The sequence below is a fragment of the Harpia harpyja genome, chromosome 19, assembly GCF_026419915.1.
Source record: "Harpia harpyja isolate bHarHar1 chromosome 19, bHarHar1 primary haplotype, whole genome shotgun sequence".
Lineage (NCBI taxonomy): Eukaryota > Metazoa > Chordata > Aves > Accipitriformes > Accipitridae > Harpia > Harpia harpyja.
The window spans coordinates 1,500,950-1,521,773 of NC_068958.1; the positions used below are offsets into that span (position 1 = coordinate 1,500,950).

Here is a 20,824-nt window from a genome sequence, read left to right on the forward strand (position 1 = left end):
CGTGGGCATGGGACACCCTTAAGTCCAAGAGCTCTGGAGGCCTTGAGCCAAGGCTGGGCACAGCCTGCCGGGTCCGGCTGCGCGATGCCGCTGGCAGGGGAGGTGGCTGGGAAGTACAGCCCCTCCTCAGGGTACCTGGACACGGTGCTGCAGGCGGTAGCGCACAGACGTGCTGATCTCCTGGTAGTCACTGAGCAGAGCAGATGAGATCACAGCAGTGCCCACCGTGGTGCTCAGGTACCTGTCAGGGAAAGCATGCCACTCACAGGCACAGGAACCACCAGACGTGCTCAGAAAACAGGATCTCACATCATACAAGACAGCTGGAGAGATCTGGAGCCACTTTTGGAGTGCTTCAGTGCCTCCAGCAAAGGGCCTGGGCACAGGGCAGAAGGTACTTGAGATTACCTGCCAAACAGAAACCACCACTACCCCTCCCGTAACTGCAGGAGGTGACCGTACAGAGGAGGCACTGGAGCATCCTAAGCGGTTGCCAGCTGAGCAGCACAATGGCTGAGCCAAAGCTGGACCGCAGGAGCGGCGTGTGCGCCGGGATGTGCGGGCTGCCATCCCCACCTAGTGTTCGGCGAGCTCCCCGGAGAGCAGCAGGGCTCTGCTCCCACCACTTCTGCGAGCCACCATCTGCAGAAGCACCCCGGCTCCAGCAGCTTCAGCCCCAGCCGGAGGGGACCCTGCAGCAGCCCCCAGGCTCCGTCCCCGGACACCCCCCAGCAGAGCAGATAACCTCGGGGGAACCAGAGGCATGCACAAGGGACACCACAGGCAGCCCCGGCGCAGAGCTCAGGCCCCTGCCTCCACAAAGCACTGGTTCGGGAGCCCCTTTCCATTGTCCGATCTCCACACGCGTGTTGGAGAAAGCAGGGACAAGGACAAGCGGGATGGGATGGAGCAAGGTGGAGGTGACCCCAAAAGAGAGGCACCGAGAGACTCAACGCAGACTTGGAAATGAATTCTCCTGTGGTGCTAAGAGGGCAGCCCTGGGGTGCGGAGGGGTTTTTGTTTCACTCACTTCTGTCCTCCGTCAGAGGCAGCCACGTCCTGGAAGACAGCACTGCTGCCCGCGCCGGACAGGCAGCGCTGCAGGGAGCCGTAGCCAAACCACATGTTCTTCACCATGACTCTGCGGAGACCTGGAGGGATAGAGCGTTGCAGGATGGGTGCAAGCCCACAGGGCAGCTCTAAGCAGCCCAGGCTTCAGCACCGCTGCCCTAATCTGGAGGTGTGATACTGGGGGTCCAGGGAACCCACAGCTCCAAGCTGTGTCTGTAGAGAGGCTGTAGATAATCTCTCCCCCACAGCCCATCTCCCTTTCACCAGTGGCATCTCCTCCCCACACCTCTCCAGACTGCATGTGTGCAGGGTAAAGAGTTTGTGCCGTTAAGGAGGATGCTGCACAAGTGCCAAGGGGAGACCCAGGGAAGCACAGGTATCATAACCTACCTCTGGCTTTCAGTCTTTGCACTTCTTCTGTGGGAACTTCAATGAGGTCATGCCTGCCTTTCTCGGGGCTCTGGACCAGGTACGCCTGACTGCTCAGCTCCTGCCTGCTCAGCTCCAGCTTCCTGACCTCCATCCCTGTGGAGGGGTAAAATCAAGTACTGAACCAGGATTCAGTCTTCCTCCAGAGCTACTGCTACAGCAAAGTACCACAGGGACATTATAAGCCCAGCCAAGACCCGCAGCAGCAGACAGATCCGCTTCAGTGCAAACCATGTGCATCTGGGCTCAGTTTGTCTCCTGCGCCCAAATGTTTCTTACAATCTCCTTACAACCCACAGTGTGAGAGATTCCCCCACACTGTAACACTTCTGCACAGAGAAAATGGGGAGAAGGCTGTAGGGTTAGCAAGAGATGAGCCAGAGGAGGAGAGGTGCCAGGAGTGGACTTGCACTGGGAACCAGATGGGATGACTAAGCTGCGTCCCAGTGAGATGCTCTCCCCCAGCTCTGCCAGTGCCACTCACCGACATTCCCATGCTGGATTGTGATCTTTGTCCTCCCTGCAGTCAGCAGTGGGGCTAAGTGTGACACCATTCTGTCGCAGAGCTCAACAACAGCCATAGGCCCTCTGATAACCTGCAAACACAGAGATAGCAATGGAAATCAGCACCTGCACTGCCAGCTCACACTTCCCACAGCTCACACAAGTTTTCTTAAATGCTTGGCCCTTGGCAGAAAAAGAGAAGTTAGGACTCAAGGCTTTTGCTTTGCTTTTCTTTGATTTCTTCACTAAAGGATGTTCCCGGTTCCTTCAGCAAGGAGATGAGACTGGCAATGAGGGAAACTTGCTGGTCTTTACAAAAAGCCATTAAACCTGCATGGAAATAAATAACTAAATAAGCTTCTGGAAAGAAAGTAGATTTTTAGATCTGACTCCTGATTTTTGCAAAGCTGTAGAACAGCTGCTTCCTCTCTTTCTGGAAAAGGTTTCACCCAGAAATAGGCTCCACTGCTGGAAGGGTAGCAGGTGGCTGGCCCATTTACTCAAGGTCCTGCGTGTATTGGGCGGCCCATTTACTCAAGGTCCTGCATGTATTGGGCAACACAAGTGCCACCCCTGCACTACACAAACTCAAACCCTTTCTCCTTCAGCAGATATATCTGCTGTACCAGCTACACTGGGCCAGAGCTGGTTTTATGCCACTATCGAGAAGCTGTGAGTAATTGTGGCCACGGAGACCTAAGCAACTCCAAGCGATGAGGTAAACTCTGAACTATTCAGCATCCTTTCGACTCTGGAGGTCCCTGGCTTGGTTCCTGGAGCACTGGCCAGGCCAGACGCTGTCACACATTTCCCAAAGACGGGTGGAAAGTGCAGACCATACAACAGACACAAAAGACCCATGTGAGAAGGGAAGAAGCTAATGGAGAAAATCCTAACAGCGGTGGGATGATGTAAATCCCTCACGCAAAGCCTGACGGTGTTTTGAACAGCGTGGGGGGCTGATGACAGATAGCTCCTTGGCAGCCCACCCACGGAAAATAGAACAAACTATAAAGTGAAGAGCATTGCCCTGCCAGAGACAGCAGGATGTGGGAGCAAGGAATCTACAAAGCACCGGGAATCTGCAAACTGTGTGTAATCCTGTAAATCCAGGCTGACAAAGTGGAGAAGCTTGAAGGGAGCAGAGGCAACCACTGGAGGGGTTTGCAAGGAAGGCACCACTTGACTGCACTTGTTTGCAGAAGAACTTGTTTGCATCTCCAACAAATGAGGCAACAGTAAGGCAGATGGCCCTTATCTGAGCTGGCAAAGAGGCTCCGTGCCCATGCTTGCAGCATTTTCACAAGCTCCAGAATACAGCCAGAAAGACTACACGTGACCAGGCAAGGACAGGTCCTCAGCCTGTGGTCATACAGCAGGCCAAGAAGCTGCACAGATGAACAGATGTGGCACACTGATGAACAAGATGAACAGATGTGGCACACTGCGGCCAGACTGCTTGTGACACCGTTACCTGGCTGACTGATGACCACGTTTCAATATTCTGCTCTTCCAAGATTAACTCAGTCACTTCCACGTAATACTGCCCCAATTGCTCCAACATCTCCAGCTCCTCTCCCTCCTGGACTTCCACATCAGAAACTTGCTTTAGTAACTGAAGCACTGCAAGGAGGTCAGACGACTCCAGCATGGGTGTCTCTCCTCCCCTCAGAACAGTTGCCAAGACATCAAGAGCACCAAGAGCAACAGAGAGGTTCATGTCTTGGATGTCGCTTGTGAAGAAGTTCTCAGGAATCTGCCATGGAAAAGATGTTTTAGTTCAGTGCAGAGCCCTGCATGCCCTCGCTGGTGTGAGGACACCTGCCTGGCCACCCAGGCTTCTCTTAGGGGAAGGAGATCTGCCTTGACATTTTGAACTCTCTTGTCCAACCTCTCAATCTCAGTGAGACGAGTCAATCTGAAGCAACGCTTTGCTTGTTTGATCACACTATGAGTTACGGCTGTATTGGTCACACTCTCTGACAGCAGCTCAGAAAAGGCCACAGGCATAACTGCTGGCCTCAAACACCAGTAGGTGCCAGCAACTCCACCCCAACAGCTCCTGCCTGCTCCCGATGTCAGATGCCAGCATTGGGACTGCAGGACTCACCACAGTCCTCTCTGCAAGTGTGTTCACACGGCTGACAAGCGAATGGCTGGATTCCAGCTGAGCTTTTTTCAGTTGCCAGTATGCATCTGAGAATAAAACAAAAGCATAACCATTGCTGTGGTGTCTAGCAGCGTGGTAAACACATGCCACGTTCAAAGCCTGGGGAATGGTCCTCAGATGGTGGGTAAGTTTGTAGGACAGTCAGGGCAAGGAGACTTCACAGCTGTATTTTATTTCTAGTACAAGATCCCACCTGGAGAGACAGTCTAACACTTCTTTTCTGCCTCCTCCCCATGTCCCCCAGCCAACAAGTCTGGAGATGCCTGGATTGGAAGGCACTCTATAGCATTGCATCCAGAAGCCATGTAACGTGTACAACCACTGCTTAACTGGAGAACAGCAAAATAACCTGTCAGAGTGCATGCAACCGAAGCAAAATCACAGCTACAGCAGGTTTTGCACGTGATCGCTTCAGAGCAGACACAAGGCCTTCCCATCACTGGCCATCATCCTAGCGAGGACCTCCAGGAGTGAATGCCATGGAAGTAATGAATAAACAAATAACATGCTGTACCCTTTCTGTAGCGACAGATAAAAGGCAAAGACTGCAAACAGGATGTGTAACTGAATCCACTGCTGCCAGCTTCAAAAACTCGGCATTCCTCAACAGGCCCTGTGGAAACACACACAAACAGAAGGCCCAGGTCCCCCAGAGACACGCCATCCCCAGCAAGTATCATGCTTCCTGCAAGCAGCCCACAAACCCTGTTGAAGACAAAAGCTGTGGACTGCTCCTGGAGCAGCCCCAGAGCCAGAGCAGAGCAGGGACTGGGAGGAGGTGGCAGTGCCAGGTCCTGAGTTTGTGATTTATCAGTAATGTCACGCCAGTCTGGCTGAGAGACTGAATCCCTCCTCCCAGCACAGCATCAAAGCACCACGTGTGCAAATCCCAGGAAACAGCATCGCTGACAAGTAAGCCATTTCTCTCAGTAGACGAGAAAGCCTGTAATTAGCCCAGGACATCTGAACAGCTGTCATTGCTAGGGTCATTGCAGGTGTCTTCAATGACCAAGGGTTTAGTGATGATTGTGCCTTTAAGTACGATTTGTAAACTGCCCAGCCCAGCTCAGAATGTGCTTCTGCTCTCCTTCCTGAAGGAGAAGCATCATTCCAGAAACTGCACCAAATTCCCTAAGGATGGGACTGGCTTCTCGGACTATCCCTGCATGCTGACCCCACGCTGCAGAAGGGAGCTGAAGCAGCGAGGGTAATGAGACTTACCCGGGCAAAGGAACTGTGCAGTCATCTCCTGAACGGTGCTTTCAACCTCCAGAGCGTTTGAGCTCCACCCAAATACAAGGTCTTGCTCTACCACCCAGCACGACCGAACTTTCTCAATCTGTTCTGCACTGAGGACTTTCTGCCAGATGTGCAAGTCAGTGATGTTCCCACTGAAGGACTCTTTCTCCCTGAAGGTGCCCCCCAGGGAATCTTGATCCTGCCCAATTATGAAAGTCCCCTGGCCGTAGATGGCCTGGGGGGCAGACGGCCCCACAGCACACAAACCGCTGGCAGAGGCTCTCCTTTTACCGTCGGCGTAGATGGCCCAGGTCCCATTTTCCTGCTGCCAGGTCACGCAGAAGTGATGCCACTGTCCATCAGCGCGGAACACGGGCAGGTATGGCGAATGGTGCCCGTGGACTATGAGAGCAAATCGAACAAAGCCTTCCTCGTCAACAAAGCCACGGAGCTGGAACTCATTAATAAAAGCTGGCACAGCATAGGAGAAGATGGTAGCAATCTCCTGGGTCGTGGTGTCCCATTGGAGGTGGGCGCAGGCTGTGACAGCAGGCAGTGCTGGGAAGTCAGAGAGCACCTTCACATATTTTGTGTCTGTTTTGTCTCTGAATACCAGGACTGGTACAATGTGGTCCCCTAGAAGGAGAAATTTCAGCCAACGTAAAGGAAGAAGCATGGGCCAAAGCCTGATCATCTTCCACTGGGATGATGTATTGGGTCTGGCCTCCTACTCAAGCTAAGAACTCATGGACCCGGCAGGCAAGGACATCCTGTAAGCATGCAGCAAGGCTTCTGCTTCCCCCGTACCTGGAGGGGATCAGGAAGGCAGGCAAGCTGAGATTGCATCATTTCAGCAAGTGTAATTTCCAGAAACTTAGTTTTCTAGCAAAGAGGATTGCAAACAATGAGTATGGAAGGAACAGCATGTTCCCAAGCATCCCATGCTATAGCAACCAAAAGCATAGTCAAATAAGACCTTTGAGGCATCTGCCATGCGGTGCCTTGCTGCTGGGGAACGCCCGTTCTCCTGGTCCTGTCTCTAATATCATTGCTGTGCAGGACCCACAGGTCACAAATGGTGAGGCTGAGCAAAGCCAGACCTGCTTTACAGCGAGATGGTATAGGAGGACAGAGCAGAGGAGAAACTTTGTAACTCCCATCTGTTGCAATGCATTAAAAAATCTTGACAGTGACCAGCTGATGTGCTGGGATCACTGTTGTTCACGCTGCCAGTTCCAGCTTGTGACTAGAGGTCCTAGGTGTTACCACAGTGACAATGAAAAACAAGTGGCGACTTTTCCAGTCAGATTAATTTTTCAGAATGAAAAAGTTCCAGCAGTGAACATGTCTCCCAATAGTCCAAGCCCACTTATACTCACGTCTCCATTTCGGTTTGTGCAGGAAACCATCCCTTTCATTTAGCCAGACAGAACCTCTGATGCTGTGGGACTGCAGCAGTTTGCTAAAGGAAGCTCGCTCACTGTCTTGGGGTTCAAAAAGCAACTGGGAAAAGCGTCGTTCGCAGTATCTGTCTGCATGCCACCAGTCCAAAGCAGTGGCCACATATTCATACATGTGTCTTGAGGTCTCAATCGTGACAGGAGCAAAACCTGGAGAAAGACACATGCAACGTGGAGAAACAGAAAGCCTCTCTGACCCACTTTTGTGCCATGTACACTACAGGGTCATTCTCTTGCAGCATCCCCAAGCATTTACAAATACTGCCTGGTGCACCCCGGAGAAGCTGAAGGCAGGAGCTCATTTCCGTATCCAGCCCTCCGGATGTTCAGTGGGCACAGTGTGACAGAAGAGTCCAGACTATATTGGACCTAAAATGAGGGACATCTGTGGGTCCACTCACAAACTGAATCGCTGGCCTAGGGCTGGAGCTGGCCACACATCTGTGGGACACACAAAACCATGCTGAGCTCAGTCCGAAGAAAAAGCTCACTGTGGTACGCCTAGGGATTGCCCTCAGGGTAGCTGTTCAAAGCAGTTATGTACAACCAAATTTTCTCATTTCATTCCAATTTCCCAGCTCCTACCAGCTCCTGCATTTGCAGATGCAATTTGCAAGAGCAAAATAATCTGTTTTGTTTGCAGCAGCACAAAGACTAGCAGCTGAGCAGTACTTAACTGATTTTAGACAGTAATTTCACAGTTAGCCAAGCAAACACTTAGCTATACAAATATAATTTCAGGCACAAAACAGGGTATCAGAAAAAGTTTCTTTACCTTTGTTTCTGCCACTGGACACCTTTTTATGCATTGTTTCTCTATGCTGAATATTGCTTGTAAAAACATACAGCAGTACTGATAAAAACACTAACCTTTAGAAGTCTGATTCTTGGCAAGGGCTGCAAAGGCAAAGAGACTCCTGGACAGAGTACTGACCTGTTGGAGAGGATGTTTTGTAACATTCATATAAAGCATTAATATTATCTCAAATACTCAAATTATAAAAATTACTGTAAAACTCACCAGAAGGCTGAAAAACCAAGAATCAAGTCTCGAGTCTCTCCTAAACATGCTGACCAGCTGGAAAGCTTTCACCTTTTGCTAGAATAAACAAAATATTACTAGGGATGCATTACAGAGACAGAAGCATTCTGCAGAAACTTAGCTCTCAGACAAGGCTGCTTTCCTCTGAAAGTCTTGATTCAAAAAAGAGAAAATGACTCTGTCTGAAATACCTGTCCTGGGTAGTATCCCATCAAAATAATTCTCAGCTCTTCTTAAAGAACTCAAGGTCTCAGTTTAACATTTGTTTCCAGGATACAGAATAATTAATCATAAAACATATACAGATGTGTGATATTAATAGACAGGCAAGTTAGCAGAGCCTCTTTATCTGCATTAACTAAATAAAAAAGCCATCATAAATTGCATCATTAAACAGTGTCACATCACTGGCAGCTTTTCTCATTTCTTTTAAAGCCCGCGGGAATACAGCACCAGAACAGATCCTGCAGACCAGTAAATCCAGCCTCCATGAGCAGTGCCTGAACACGCAGCTCAGTACCACCGAGCCATCCCGGAGAGCTGCCCAACATCAGGATTTGGCTGCTGAGCCCCCGCTGCACCAGCTCTGGGCTGGTGGAGGGAAAGCCTGAGTGCATGGCTGTAGAAAATCTAGTAAAGTCGTAGATATGGGTATGTAAAGATACAAACATGGAAACTGGCAATGTGCTCTCCAATGCAAACAAGTCCTAAAGCTGTCTCTCGGCACCGACACTGCCAGCCGTGAGTAATCTCTTTGCTCTCAATGGGACTCTCCTGTGTGCACAGCAAAAGCACACATTTAAGCACTTTGCTGCTAAGGGACTAAGGAGATCAGTTCTGAAGCCCGGACTCTAAATATGTTCACCAACAGTCTTCCAAAGTTCCGCAGTGACTTTATAAGCAGAACACAGCTCCAAGCCCTCCAGGGAGAAGTACGTTTGCCTCTGCGCTCATCTGATGGGTGAGCGGCGGGAGCCACGGGCAGCTGCCCATGGAAGCCCCTGGAGATGCTACCACGGGAAATCTGGAGCACGGTCTTGGCATGAAAAATACGGCAGCGGGGGGGGGGGGGCGTTACCAGGGATCCAGCCGGCAGCGAGGGTCTAACGCCGTACTGGGGAGCCCGGGGGAAGGGGGGGCTACCCCCAGCACAGCCGCCGGCAGGACAAGCCCGAGATGCCGGGCTGGCCGCGGGAGCCGCCTCGGCTCCGAAGCGCAGCTGGGGGGGCCGGGGGGGTTGGCAGCGACGGCCCCGACGGACAGCGGGCTCCCGCCGCGGGTCCGCTCCGCACCCCGCGCCCCGCTCCGCACCCCGCGCCCCGCAGCCGGCCGGCAGCACGCCCGGCCTCCTCCGTGCCGGGCTCCGCGCAGCTCCGCGGCTCCCCCGCCCCGCCAGCACCGGGGCCGTCTGGCCGCCGCAGCCGTGCGGCACCGAGATGGGCAGCGGCCCCGCGGGGCCGCGGCTGGGCGGCCGGCACCCCCCCGCATCCCACCCCCCGCTCCCCGGGACGGCTCCGCCGGCGCACTCGGCTCCCCGCCGCCTCAGCCCCGCTAATGGCAAAGCGCTCGCAATCCTCCCCGCTCCGCCACCTGTGCTAGCAGCGCGGGGGATCTCCTTCCCCGGCGGTCACTTCTCCATGGAAGTCGCCGGCAAAGCTTCCCAGGAAATCTGGCACGTGGTCTTGGCAGAAAAATCAGGCGGGGGTGTGGGGGGGGAGCTACCAGGGATCCTCACAGTAGCAAGAGTCTCATACCGGCATGCCCAGCAGCGCAGGTGAAGAAGGTCAGCTCTAGAGGAGATGTCCGGGAGGACAAACAAAAGACCCGGGGTCGTGCAATGAGCAGGGGCAGGGCTGAAAATCAGCGTCAAACCTGCAGAAGCTCCAGCGCATCCCTGGTGAGATTTCCTCGCAGAGTGGCTTTAGCCTTCCAGCGTTTCCTCAAGCCTGGGCCCGCGGCAGCCCCGGGGAGGACGTGAAGGCTGGAGGGCCCAGGCCACCTCCATGGGCCGGCAGCGCTCCCCGCCTTGCAGGACAGAGCTGCTCTTTTGGTTAGTGCCTGCTACAGCAACAGGCACACAGTTCCCACTCCTCCCCTCCAAGCGAATGCTTGAATCACACCATGGATTCACGGGCAACTGGCTTTTGTTCTTCGGAGTCTTCGTCCGGGAATGAAGGCAATTATCACATCCCAGCGCCTCTGCTCGCTGCAGTAAATCTCTCACAGAAGAATGGACCTTGGAGGCAGCTGCTCCGGGCTGCTTAGTCACCGCTGCCAGTTGGGAAATGGCCTGGCACTCACGGACAGCACGGCACAGAGGGCCAAAGGCTTGCAAAGCAGCATGGCAGCACCGGGAGAGGGCTCTGCTGCTCGCTGCGGTTTGGCCAAAACTGGATCCTACTTCCCTCGGTGATGGAGGGAGCAAAGTGTATGAGGCAAAGCCCAAGTTTACAACAAAGATCTTCAGTGGGAAAGTGCAAAGTGTTTTTCAAACTTAAGGCTGGATTAGGTTTAATAAGAGCAGAGTTCCCCAGCAGATCATAGAATCAGAATCCTAGAATGGTTTGGGTTGGAAGGGACCTTAAAGATCATCTCGTTCCAACCCCCCTGCCATGGGCAGGGACACCTTCCACTAGACCAGGTTGCTTAAAGCCCCATCCGACCTGGCCTTGAACACTTCCAGGGATGGGGCATCCACAACTTCTCTGGGCAACCTGTTCCAGTGCCTCACCACCCTCACCGGGAAGAACTTCTTCCTTACATCTAATCTAAATCTACCCTCTTTCAGTTTGAAGCCATTACTGCTTGTCCTATCACTGCATGGTCTTGTAAAAGGTTCCTCTCTGGCTTTCTTGTAGATAGTAAACAATTTTCTTTATGCCCACGTCTTAGACAGAATTAAACACCTTTTGTAACAGCACTAAATGCAGTTTTCTGGTAGCATTAGAAATGGAATCCAGCCCACAGCCTCCAGCATCACTCCTCTTTTCTATAGCCATACAAATAAACCATCCTCTGTGCACATGCAGAGAAGTGAAGAAAAGTTTCCTGTGCTCACTGAATGCTGCCTGAGTTTCTAACCTCACCGACACAACTTCTCTGGATTTAAATTTGAACTAACTTCCACAATTACACACTGGACTTTCAAATAAGATTTGATGCTTCGGCTGGCATCAAGGACGGTTCTAGAGACTCTGGCAAGAATGCTTTGCTGGCGTTTCAAAGCAAAGGTCACAGCCAGCAAGTGGAAGCTAGAAATTGGCACCTCATTGTCCTGTCACCTAAAATCACACCTAAAAGGCCCCAAAGAATGCAGGCTCCTGGGCTGCTGAGCAAGTCCACAAAGCAGGGTCCAGTGCCTGGCCTGTTGGATGCTTCCTTCAGACCTCTCTGCTCTCCAGAGGATTTCCTGCAGCCACATGCACATGTGGGCACTGCCATCTGTTTGCTCCTTGCCATGGCAGCAAAGTCGTCACCACCAGTGTTGGTAATTCATCATTGTATTGGCACTAATTCCCACAAAGCAAATATTCTAGCCAGTCAGCTGTCTCCTTAAGGCAACTGCAGTTCCTGAAGTCAGCCTCCATTCATACATCTCAAAATAAATTAGAAATAACAGAGTTCTTGGAGTTAAGAGGTGTCCAGCCAGTGCAAGAAGACCTTGGCAAGCAGACATATGACCTTGGGATGGTTAGATGGTAAAATCCCAATGTACTTTTAATGCCTGTAAATCTCTCTAATAAGCAGCTGAGCAAAGGGCAAATTGTGTTGCGCAGTTTGGGTGCTGCTGTCACTCTGGGTTAGCTTATTTTTAAATAGGTTGCAATTCTGTTTACACACAGTCAATTAAAAAAATCAGCTCAGGTGCATTTTAAGAAGTGTTATTCTTACCAGTTACTAAACCCTGATCTGCCACCCTCAAGGCACATCTTTCACACAACCCTTGGAAGAGCTTCCCAGCACATGGGCTAGCAACATGTTAATCTTTATAAATCAAATATTTGCCAAGTGGAGTAGAAAGCCATGTGTCTAAGCAAGATGCATTGAAAAATGGAACAAAGCGCTGTGTGTGTCAGAGATCACTAGGTTGTGTTGCAAGCCTGTCCCTTGCAGAGTTATCCTTCAAAATAACATTTCCCTAGCCCAGCTGCAAATGTTATTCCAATGTAGTGTTTGTTTTTTCCCACTTTTTACTGCACAAAACTGACCCTCTCTCTGACCCAGCTCCTCCTATTGGCATTTAATGTCACAGAGACTTTGAATTAGATTCGCTTCTGACCTGAGGCAGGGCTTGCCAAGTGTTGACTTAGGAGGCATTTGCAGAAGAGATGCAGACTTACCTCCCTCCCCCCAGTACTGGGGCTGTGAAAGTATGTCACATGCCTGCCGTATCTCAATTATTTTTCACTTTCACACATCCGAAAATTTCACAAGCTGCTGTTTGGTGCTGATGCCTCACACTGATACAAGTGCTGCTTCTGCCGTTCAAAGCTTCCGTGGTACCCTTATTTATCTGCATATGGATGTTTCTCTGCTTCTGCAAGGGATACTTCTGTCGTAGCATTTGGAAGGAACTGAAAGCACAGAGTCTCCATCCTAATAAACCATCTTTGGCTGTCCAACTACTTATTATTCAGAAAGAAGAGTGAAGCAGTTGCTGCTTCTCTCTTGCCTAATGCCGAGCACTTGAAAAGGGGCAGTTGGGCTGTTTGTGAGTGCACAGGTAAGAATCGGAGCCTTCTGCTGCCTCTAATTCAGGCACTTCCCTGAGGAACGCAGACAGAGCTCAGATGTCTCTCACATGCAGAAACTAAAACTCCAAGCTGCTTCTATGGGGCTAAACCACTTCTGCTTTCCAGTCCCACCAAAAAAGCCTTCTATCAAATGCCATCCACCCCTGCATAAGGGCATTGCATACGGGCAGTGTGTAACTTCCCCAAATAAAAGTCTGTGGCAGACTTAAGGCTGAGAATGGACAGTCTACCACTGAAACAGAACAGGACTAATGAATTTCTGAGTGTGTTCTCAGCCCGCATATTTAACACATCCCTGGAACAGACACTTCCATGCTAAGGCTCCTCTCCTTTTCCTCCCCACACCCCCGAGATTCCCGTGTGTGCAGAGAAATGGGACCTTGCTGTCCCATGAACTCCAGCTGCCTGAAAGGCTGCTGGCTTCTGTTCCTGCAGGACCTCCAGGTCAGCTTTCCCAAAAGAAGATTCATCAGTATTCAGGAAGCAATTAACGCTGCATTGCAGTGATCCGGTCATGGCACAACTTCCCGCTGTTCCAGCTGACGGGGAGACATCAGTCCAGGACATCCCATGTCTGTCACCCCAAGCAAGCTATTAACACACGTTATCACTCTCACATGGAGCAAACTATCAGAAGCAGCAGGGCCTGGAAAAAACCTAGACAATTCTTTCACCTCCTCTGGACAAAGTCACAGCATCACCACCTAACCTCCATGCACAGAAGACTGGCCTGTAGCTACACAGCAACCACTGACCAGCCAAGCTAGCTAGCAGCAGTCATCAAGTGCACAATTTGCTCTTTGGACTTTGGATTGTGGATGCAATTTCACATTCACAGCTCTGCACGAGAGAGACAGGAGGACATGGGTTCAAGCTAATTCTTCGTGTTTCCAAACAAGAGTCCTTATTCTGCACACTAAAGGTCTACACTGATTTGCTTTTACGGCCAGACACCTCCAAGTTTGGCAACCCCATTATTTGTCTAGTTCTCTCAATTTCCTCTCCCCCTCTTCTTTCAAGACTGTCACATCAGCGTTGACCAAACTTCTTGACGTTACAAGCTTCACATCAAGAGTGTGGTATGTCAGGTATATGTACCCCAGGAAGCTAAGGGGAGAAGGCACAAATTCACAAGCAGGAAGAGCAATACCTCCCCAAGGGGACAGGGTGACCCAAACGTGTAGGTCTCAAGAGCCTGTCTGTACCAGCTCACCTCCTCGCGCAGCAAAACGTACAATTCACCCTGCAGTCCTCACCCCACCATGCCCCCGTTAGCAGCAACGTGGCCTGCCTTCAGCACATGAGTCACACCTCAACTGCTTGCAAATAGGAAGCCGTGCAAGAGCTCTGCAGTATCTCTGTCTCCTCTCCCTGTTTAGTGCACTGCTGAAAGTACAGTTTGGGATCTATCACTGAAGACCCACAGAGACATTATTTTGTGGCATATGGCAATCGTAAGTTATATGCCTGGGGAGATGAAACTGATAGTAAGGAAAAGGTTTTCCTAATTTATCTCTGTGGCTTTCCTGATGCCTGCGTGTTGGAAGAATTCCTGTGCCAGCAGAAAAAAAGTTTGAGACTTGCTGATCAATTTAGTTTATTCTCGTAGTGCATTCTAAAGCGGCTGAGGTGGTCAGCTGCTTCCCTTCCAGTTTCAGTACTGGTCACAAGAAGCAGCTGAGACTACTTGTGTTGCCGCATTGCTTTCAGGGCCTTTATAGGGTTAGTAATTTGGGAGATGTTTAAACATTCAGAATGCCAAGTATGGAGTATTGCCCAGGGCTTAGAACTTGCATTAGTTGGGTAAAAAATCTATTCCACAGATGCTGGTGCTTAGTCCTAGTCCTGTCTAAGCAATGCAGAACTCCCACTGTGGCTTTGGTGTGCAGAACCCTGCCTGGTGTTAATTGCCTATGATACACCACTGACACCTACAAGATATCTCAGCTGAGAGGAAAGTCTTTCCTCCACAACCCCAGGCTTATATTTCTAAGGCCAATGATCCTATTCCAGTCCTATTTTGCTTTCTAGACTTGTTTGTAGAGTTAGATTTAACCAGGGTTTTATTTTGTTGGTTTTGTTTCTTAAATGCCCCCAAGCCTCAGTGAGGTTTGTTTCAACAATCTCTTGTGGACATGCCAGCCTTAATCTCACTCTTCCAGGCCCTTCTTATTGTCTGGGATGAAAGCGCAACACAGAGCCTCCCCTGCTAATTGCCAGCTTTATGTTTCCCAGTGACAGGTGTATTGTCTGGAGGAACAGACCCAATTGTGTCCCTGCGCAGGAGGGCATCAGCTGCTGATATTAGAGGGCCTTTCAGGGGAGCTTGGGCACGGCTGGTTATTTAGTGCCATCATTTATAACAAATCTGTGTAGCCTAGAAACTTAATAGAAAAAATAGGACCTGCCTTTAATATTCATCCATCTTTGTTTTTTTTCTCAAGCTACTAGCTACTCCTAAATCTCCCATCCTCCTACCAGCAACACAGGGCATTTGGTTCTGATCGTCTTTGAAACACTAAATCTCTCTGATATCCGTTTTCCATAGTTTTCTAATAAAGGGGTTTGCTGGTTTAACCAGACTGTGGTTCTACTTTAACCTGTAATCACAGCTAGCAAAAAGTTTGCAAACTGTTATTCCTGTGTGGTGCATTTCGAAGCAATGGGGCTAGTCGATACGCACGGGCTCAGATACACAAACATCATGGCGAGATGGTTTATAACCTCTGGAGACTCTGAGTAACAGCCCTGAGGCAGGGAGCTCGCTTCAGGGGACAGTGACTCTGTGCCTGCTTTATCAGGTAAAAAGAGGGGCTCTGGTGCTCAGACAGAGTGAGGAAAGGCAGCAACAAGAGAGCTCCTGAGAGATGAGAGGAAAAAGTACAAGAAAAATATTAGACCCAGATTGCATCTGTCTTTCCCATTTTTCACATTAAAGGGTAAAGCTTTCCATACGTGACTGTTGCTCATCAGCAGAGCTCCAGCCAGTACTGCAGCACCATGCGACCAGAAACACAACAGACCATTAAGCAGATGGCCCAAGTTTTTGCTGCAGGAACCTGGCAATAGAGAAACCGTCTCTTTACTGGATTTAATCACGTCAGTCACAAGACAGGAGGGAAGGTCTACAAACAACCAGCATCAGCAGTTCCATATCAACTTACAGGAATACAGATGTTGAGAAAGAGGAAGCGTGTTGTGTCTGGCTGAGCCCTGGGTGCCTCCGCAGTTTTGGAGCAGTATTTTGGTTAGACTAGTCCAGGCATCTGCAAGGAGGTTCCCCCTTATTTCTGCGCTCTCCCACACTGTGCAACATCAATATGTGCATCCAATAGCCAGTGCTGGGAGACCTGTGCCTACACGCAGGTATCATGCCAAGGAGCACGAGCAGCCCTGAGGGACACAGCGGTCCCCTGGGGCCACGGTGCCTCCTTGGAGACCCTCCCTGGGCTGGCCATGGAGTCAGAGTGTCCCTGCAGTATGCGCTCTTGCCCAGCAAAGCAGACCTACCCACACACACAAGACTCTTTAAAATACCTTATGGCTATTTATACAAAGCAACAGTGAGTGGTAAGAAAACTAATTATGGCTTTCATAGCTTAAAAAGGATGTGAGGCTTTGCTCCCACCAGGTACAGAGTGGAGCTTTTTCCCAGCGCCAGATAATTAATCCTGTGAGGCTGGAATGATCAGTTCAGCAGTTGATCAGCTGCTGTCAGTATCTGAGCTACTCTCAGTTTTACCTCTAGGATGTTCAGTGGTTCCTGTTGTGATCCCAGGGGAGACAAAAGAGTTTGGGGTCCCATGGGATGAAACACAGACTCAGCTCCAAAGCAGTATTATGGGTTTATCATCACTTGTCCATTTGCATGAGGCAATTGGACACTTCCCTACTCATCAGCTTTTCTCATCTCTGTCAGAATCAGGACATTAAGCTAGATTCTGGTCACAGAGATACCAGTAATAAAGATTAAATGAGGATATTCAAGGCTATAAATTACAGACCACACAATTATAAAATACACTCAGGTGTTACAATAGAAGCTCCACATGTTGCTTTCACGTTCACAGAAAAGAGCCATCTCTTCTAACACTGCCTTGGCTTTCCCTGCCCAAGTTGGAACGAAGGGGTAGTACTTGGCAATGAAAGCACAGAAAGAACCAAAGATTCACAGGACGTGTAATTGCTCCCTCAAGGACAAGTCACTGCTCAGATTAGGCTGTCACACTCACCTCCTTCCATCCTTTTGGGTGCAAACCAGGTGATCGTTTAGATTTTCTAGCCCAGTGTCAACTCTACTGTACTCACCTGTTTTCTGCAGGCAGAGAGGAAAGAATGCAGTGATCTAAGTACAGACCCACCCTTGGATTATGAAGGGACAATCTGCATATAAGGCATTCTCAAAGCTAGGAAGACCCCAGTCTAACAGCTTGCCCATTTCTAAGAGACTCCCTTCACTCTTCCCAGCCATCCCTGGTGTAGCTTGAGCCCAACTGCAACATTTGGAAGACGCTGAACCCACTAGAGGACACCAATATTCTCAGAGAGGAGTAAGCAGAGCCAGGGAAGCTGTGGGCTGTGATCCACACATACCTGCAAGAACAGCAGCATCTGCAGCAGGTTGTTTTTCAAGCGCCAGGCATCACTCCCTACTTCCCTGCAGTTTTCTTCATGCCAGATGCAGTACTCCTGGCTGCTCAGCTCCCCATCACCCCAGTTTAAGATTGGGTCCTTGCTGCTCAGTATTCCCACTGTATTTTTCTTCCCACTTCACTCACATCTAGTGGTACTCCTCAGTGCAAATGGGAGACACTTTTCCTGCAATACAGCAGGTTACAGCCATAATATATATACAGCCCCTACCTGCTGCCCCAAATGCTCTGCAAAATGTGAACACTTACAGGTTACCAACACCTATTTTTAGAAGTTTAGCCTGTCTTAAAAATGGCTGCACTCTGCAGTCATGTTCAGTCAACTCAAATGCATATTCACAGTCCAGATGGACTCCCCACTTCACATCCCTTTTCATGACACGCAGCAGCATCTCAGAGAGTGGCACAGAGACCTCTTCATACCTGAAACTCTCCTCCTCCTCCTCTTCCAACTTGTGTAGTTTTGCCAGCTTGTTCTGCCAGAACCTAAATAAAGCTGAAAACTCCAACCCAACACTACTAACAGAAGGACTTTTGCAATTGTCAACAGAACACCAGAAATTCAGGCACTTCTCCTAAACAGTATTGACAAGTGATAGACAGTAGCATAATGATTTGAGTATCATAATGCTAGAAAATAGCGTAAGATCAGCATTGGGCTTTCTTGATTTTCTAGCCACACAGCATTTAGCTGAAAGCAAGCAAAGGGCTTCCCGTGTACTTAATTTGTCCCCCTCCTTTGGAGAGAGACAGCCTATTTCTTACATCTACACTTCTGCCAGCAACTTTTTCCCGTTCAGAAAATGGTTCTTTCAGAAACTCTTGGGAACTTGCATCATCCTGTTCACTGCAACACTTGTCTGCTCCCAGCTTCAACCTCTTCTTTCAGTTTTCAGGGTAATGAAGACACCCTCTTGGACTCAGGTCAACTCTCTATTTCCCGTAATGAGTTTAAACACCTCAAATAAATCTCCTGCTTTCAGAAGCTACAGTTGTACAACAAAGAAGATCCCCGAGAGATCACCTTCTGTCCCAACCCAGGCAAGCGCTTACTCGATTAGCTTTGGTTTAGCCACAGGATGGTAAAGTTTTAGTCTATCTAGTTCTGATCTTGTCAGAATTGTATTTAAATTCTTCTGACAGATTCTTGGCCTGCAGTTTGTTAACAGATCGTTGTTGAGGCAAGATGTTTGAAATTAGAGTGGTTTTGTACAGGAGAGACACATGGTGCATTTATTCTCCAGTTCAGTGATTATCTCTCTGCCTGGCTCCACTCCTAACACAAGTTCACCTTGGGACATTACAGGAGTTGCTGGCTAGTTTGGGAACTGGTGAGCGTTTGTTGGAATATGCACAAGACACAGCCGTGACTAGGGTTCAGGCGCAACTGCAGTATGTGCTTTCAGCTTCTGGACAATTTGCGTTGCCTCTGGCCAGCTCTAATCGAAACCAGTCCCATGCAGGGTTGGATGGTGCAGGGCCCCAGTATATTCTCCCACGAGTTCTGCAGACAGACGTTGAACATAAGGGCAGTCAGCCGTTCAGTTATCTGGACTTCATGCACCAGAGATACAAGTGTGGCTACTCATAGCACAAGAAAGCATTTGTTGGGTTTCTCTAATTGACTGCCAATTGACCTGCATGTGCCAGGGCTGATTTGTCAGCTTTCATTTTGAACGATTGTAGGCACCAGTCCTATAGCCACAAGCTACTGGGCACCACACTCCACCAGCGCTATACTGGGATCCTTACTGACTTTTACCTAACGGTGCGCTCGAGACTGTCTCAGTGTGTGCAGCTGTTGGGCTGACTGTGGCTATCAGGGTTGTCTGGCTGTCGTTTGAAAACCTTAAACAAACAGGTTCAGGTGCCAAGTTATTCCATCAGCGTGCTGGAACAATGGAAACCCTCTGCCCATCACTCTATCCTGTTACATAAAACCACTCCTGCCTCTACAGGATCAAAAGCCTCATCTGCTAAGACTTTACTTTTTGCAACACCCTGATTCTAGAGAGCAAAAAATTCACTGACGATTTACACTTGTTACCCTGAAGAAACAGCATGTTTTTCTTTCATACTGCAAGCGCAGGTGCAAGCTTTGTAAAGTAAAATTGTACGGAAGATTTTGTTAAACATTCCAAGTTACCCAATGTCTCTTCAAATAAGGTCCAAGAATTCAAGATGTCATTTGGCACTCACGCACAAAGCAAGCACTGAATACAAAACTGGGAAACCAGGCAGGGTATAAATGCAGACACCAAAATACCTGGGAGTTTATACATTATATACACACACATACTGTAAAGACATAGGCCTCAGCTTGAATGCCCACCTGTTGAGAAAAACACTAACATTCCTTGTATCCCAAATAAGTTTTCAAAAATGTATCTGGGGTGCTATTTAACTTCCCTGTCAGATGTCTTGTAGGATGATAAACCTGGATTGCAGCTTTGTTAAGGCTAGAAACAGACTTCAGGACTGCTTAAAAAAAAAAAAGAGAAAAGTTTGCATTCTTCAGGCTTCAGCACAGTTCATCACACCAGGTGAAGGTAAGCCCTGAAAGTATGTGGCCCTAGATTTTCAAAGAAGATATTTCAGACAGTACAAAGATGGCCTTCCTCATGCTAAACAGAAACTGCGGAACAGACCATTTGCTGTCTGGCAGGAGACCATGCAAGCACTCCTTTATATATTGGCCCAGAATCTTAAAAAATCATTTAACTTGACACTTTCTCCCCCAGTCCTCTTTCTTCTAAATACTTTTAGACTTACTGTCCTGGTTTTGACTAGGATAGAGTTAATTTTCTTTCTAGTAGCTGGTGTAGTGTTATTGTTTGGATTCAGTATGAGAAGAGTGTTGATAACACACTGATGTTTTCAGTTGTTGCTAAGTAGTGTTTAGACTAAGTGTTTTTTCAGCTTCTCATGCCCAGCCAGCAAGAAGGCTGGAGGGGCACAAGAAGTTGGGACGGGACACAGCCGGGGCAGCTGACCCAAACTGGCCAAAGGGATATTCCATACCATGTGACATCATGCCCAGTATATAAACTGGGGGTAGTTGGCCTGGGGTGTGTGGATCACTGCTCGGGAACTAACTGGGCATGAGTTGGTGAGAGGTAAGCAATTGCATTGTGCATCACTTGTTTTGTATATTCCAATTCTTTTATTATTATTATTGTCATATTATTATTATTGCTATTTCTATTATTTCCTTCCTTTCTGTCCTATTAAACTGTCTTTATCTCAACACATGAGTTTTACTTTCTTTTGATTCTCTCCCCCATCCCACTGGGTGGGGGAAGTGAGCGAGTGGCTGCGTGGTGCTTAGTTGCCGGCTGGGGTTAAACCACAACACTTAGGAAGCCCTTCAGAAGAGGACCATCACATTATGTTTCTTCAACCCAGTACAGTGGGTACCCAATGACAGTGGTTATGCCTACTGATGCCACCCATTACCCCATCATCTGTTCAGAGGAACGCAGGGCAGTTGTCAGGGTTTAGTG

General features: G+C 49.2%; 1 protein-coding gene across 2 annotated transcripts in view; it reads right to left on the reverse strand.

Moving 5' to 3' along the window:
- Positions 1 to 12,513, reverse strand: part of ADGRD2 (adhesion G protein-coupled receptor D2) — a 32,950-nt gene extending 20,437 nt beyond the window's left edge. Inside the window, exons 1-12 of one of the 2 annotated variants that reach the window (XM_052815852.1) lie at positions 12,256 to 12,513; positions 7,895 to 7,972; positions 7,744 to 7,807; positions 6,793 to 7,023; positions 5,396 to 6,049; positions 4,689 to 4,787; positions 4,115 to 4,200; positions 3,479 to 3,760; positions 1,985 to 2,096; positions 1,462 to 1,596; positions 1,031 to 1,151; positions 136 to 241 (exon numbers count right to left, since the gene is read on the reverse strand). In XM_052815852.1, coding sequence (XP_052671812.1) covers positions 136 to 241; positions 1,031 to 1,151; positions 1,462 to 1,596; positions 1,985 to 2,096; positions 3,479 to 3,760; positions 4,115 to 4,200; positions 4,689 to 4,787; positions 5,396 to 6,049; positions 6,793 to 7,023; positions 7,744 to 7,807; positions 7,895 to 7,942 — 1,938 coding nt within the window. In that variant the 5' untranslated portion in view covers positions 7,943 to 7,972; positions 12,256 to 12,513. Of the gene's footprint in view, positions 1 to 135; positions 242 to 1,030; positions 1,152 to 1,461; positions 1,597 to 1,984; positions 2,097 to 3,478; positions 3,761 to 4,114; positions 4,201 to 4,688; positions 4,788 to 5,395; positions 6,050 to 6,792; positions 7,024 to 7,743; positions 7,808 to 7,894; positions 7,973 to 9,505; positions 9,613 to 12,255 lie in introns of those variants that run through there. The other variant, XM_052815853.1, reaches the window with a different exon arrangement.
- Positions 12,514 to 20,824: the final 8,311 nt, after the last annotated feature.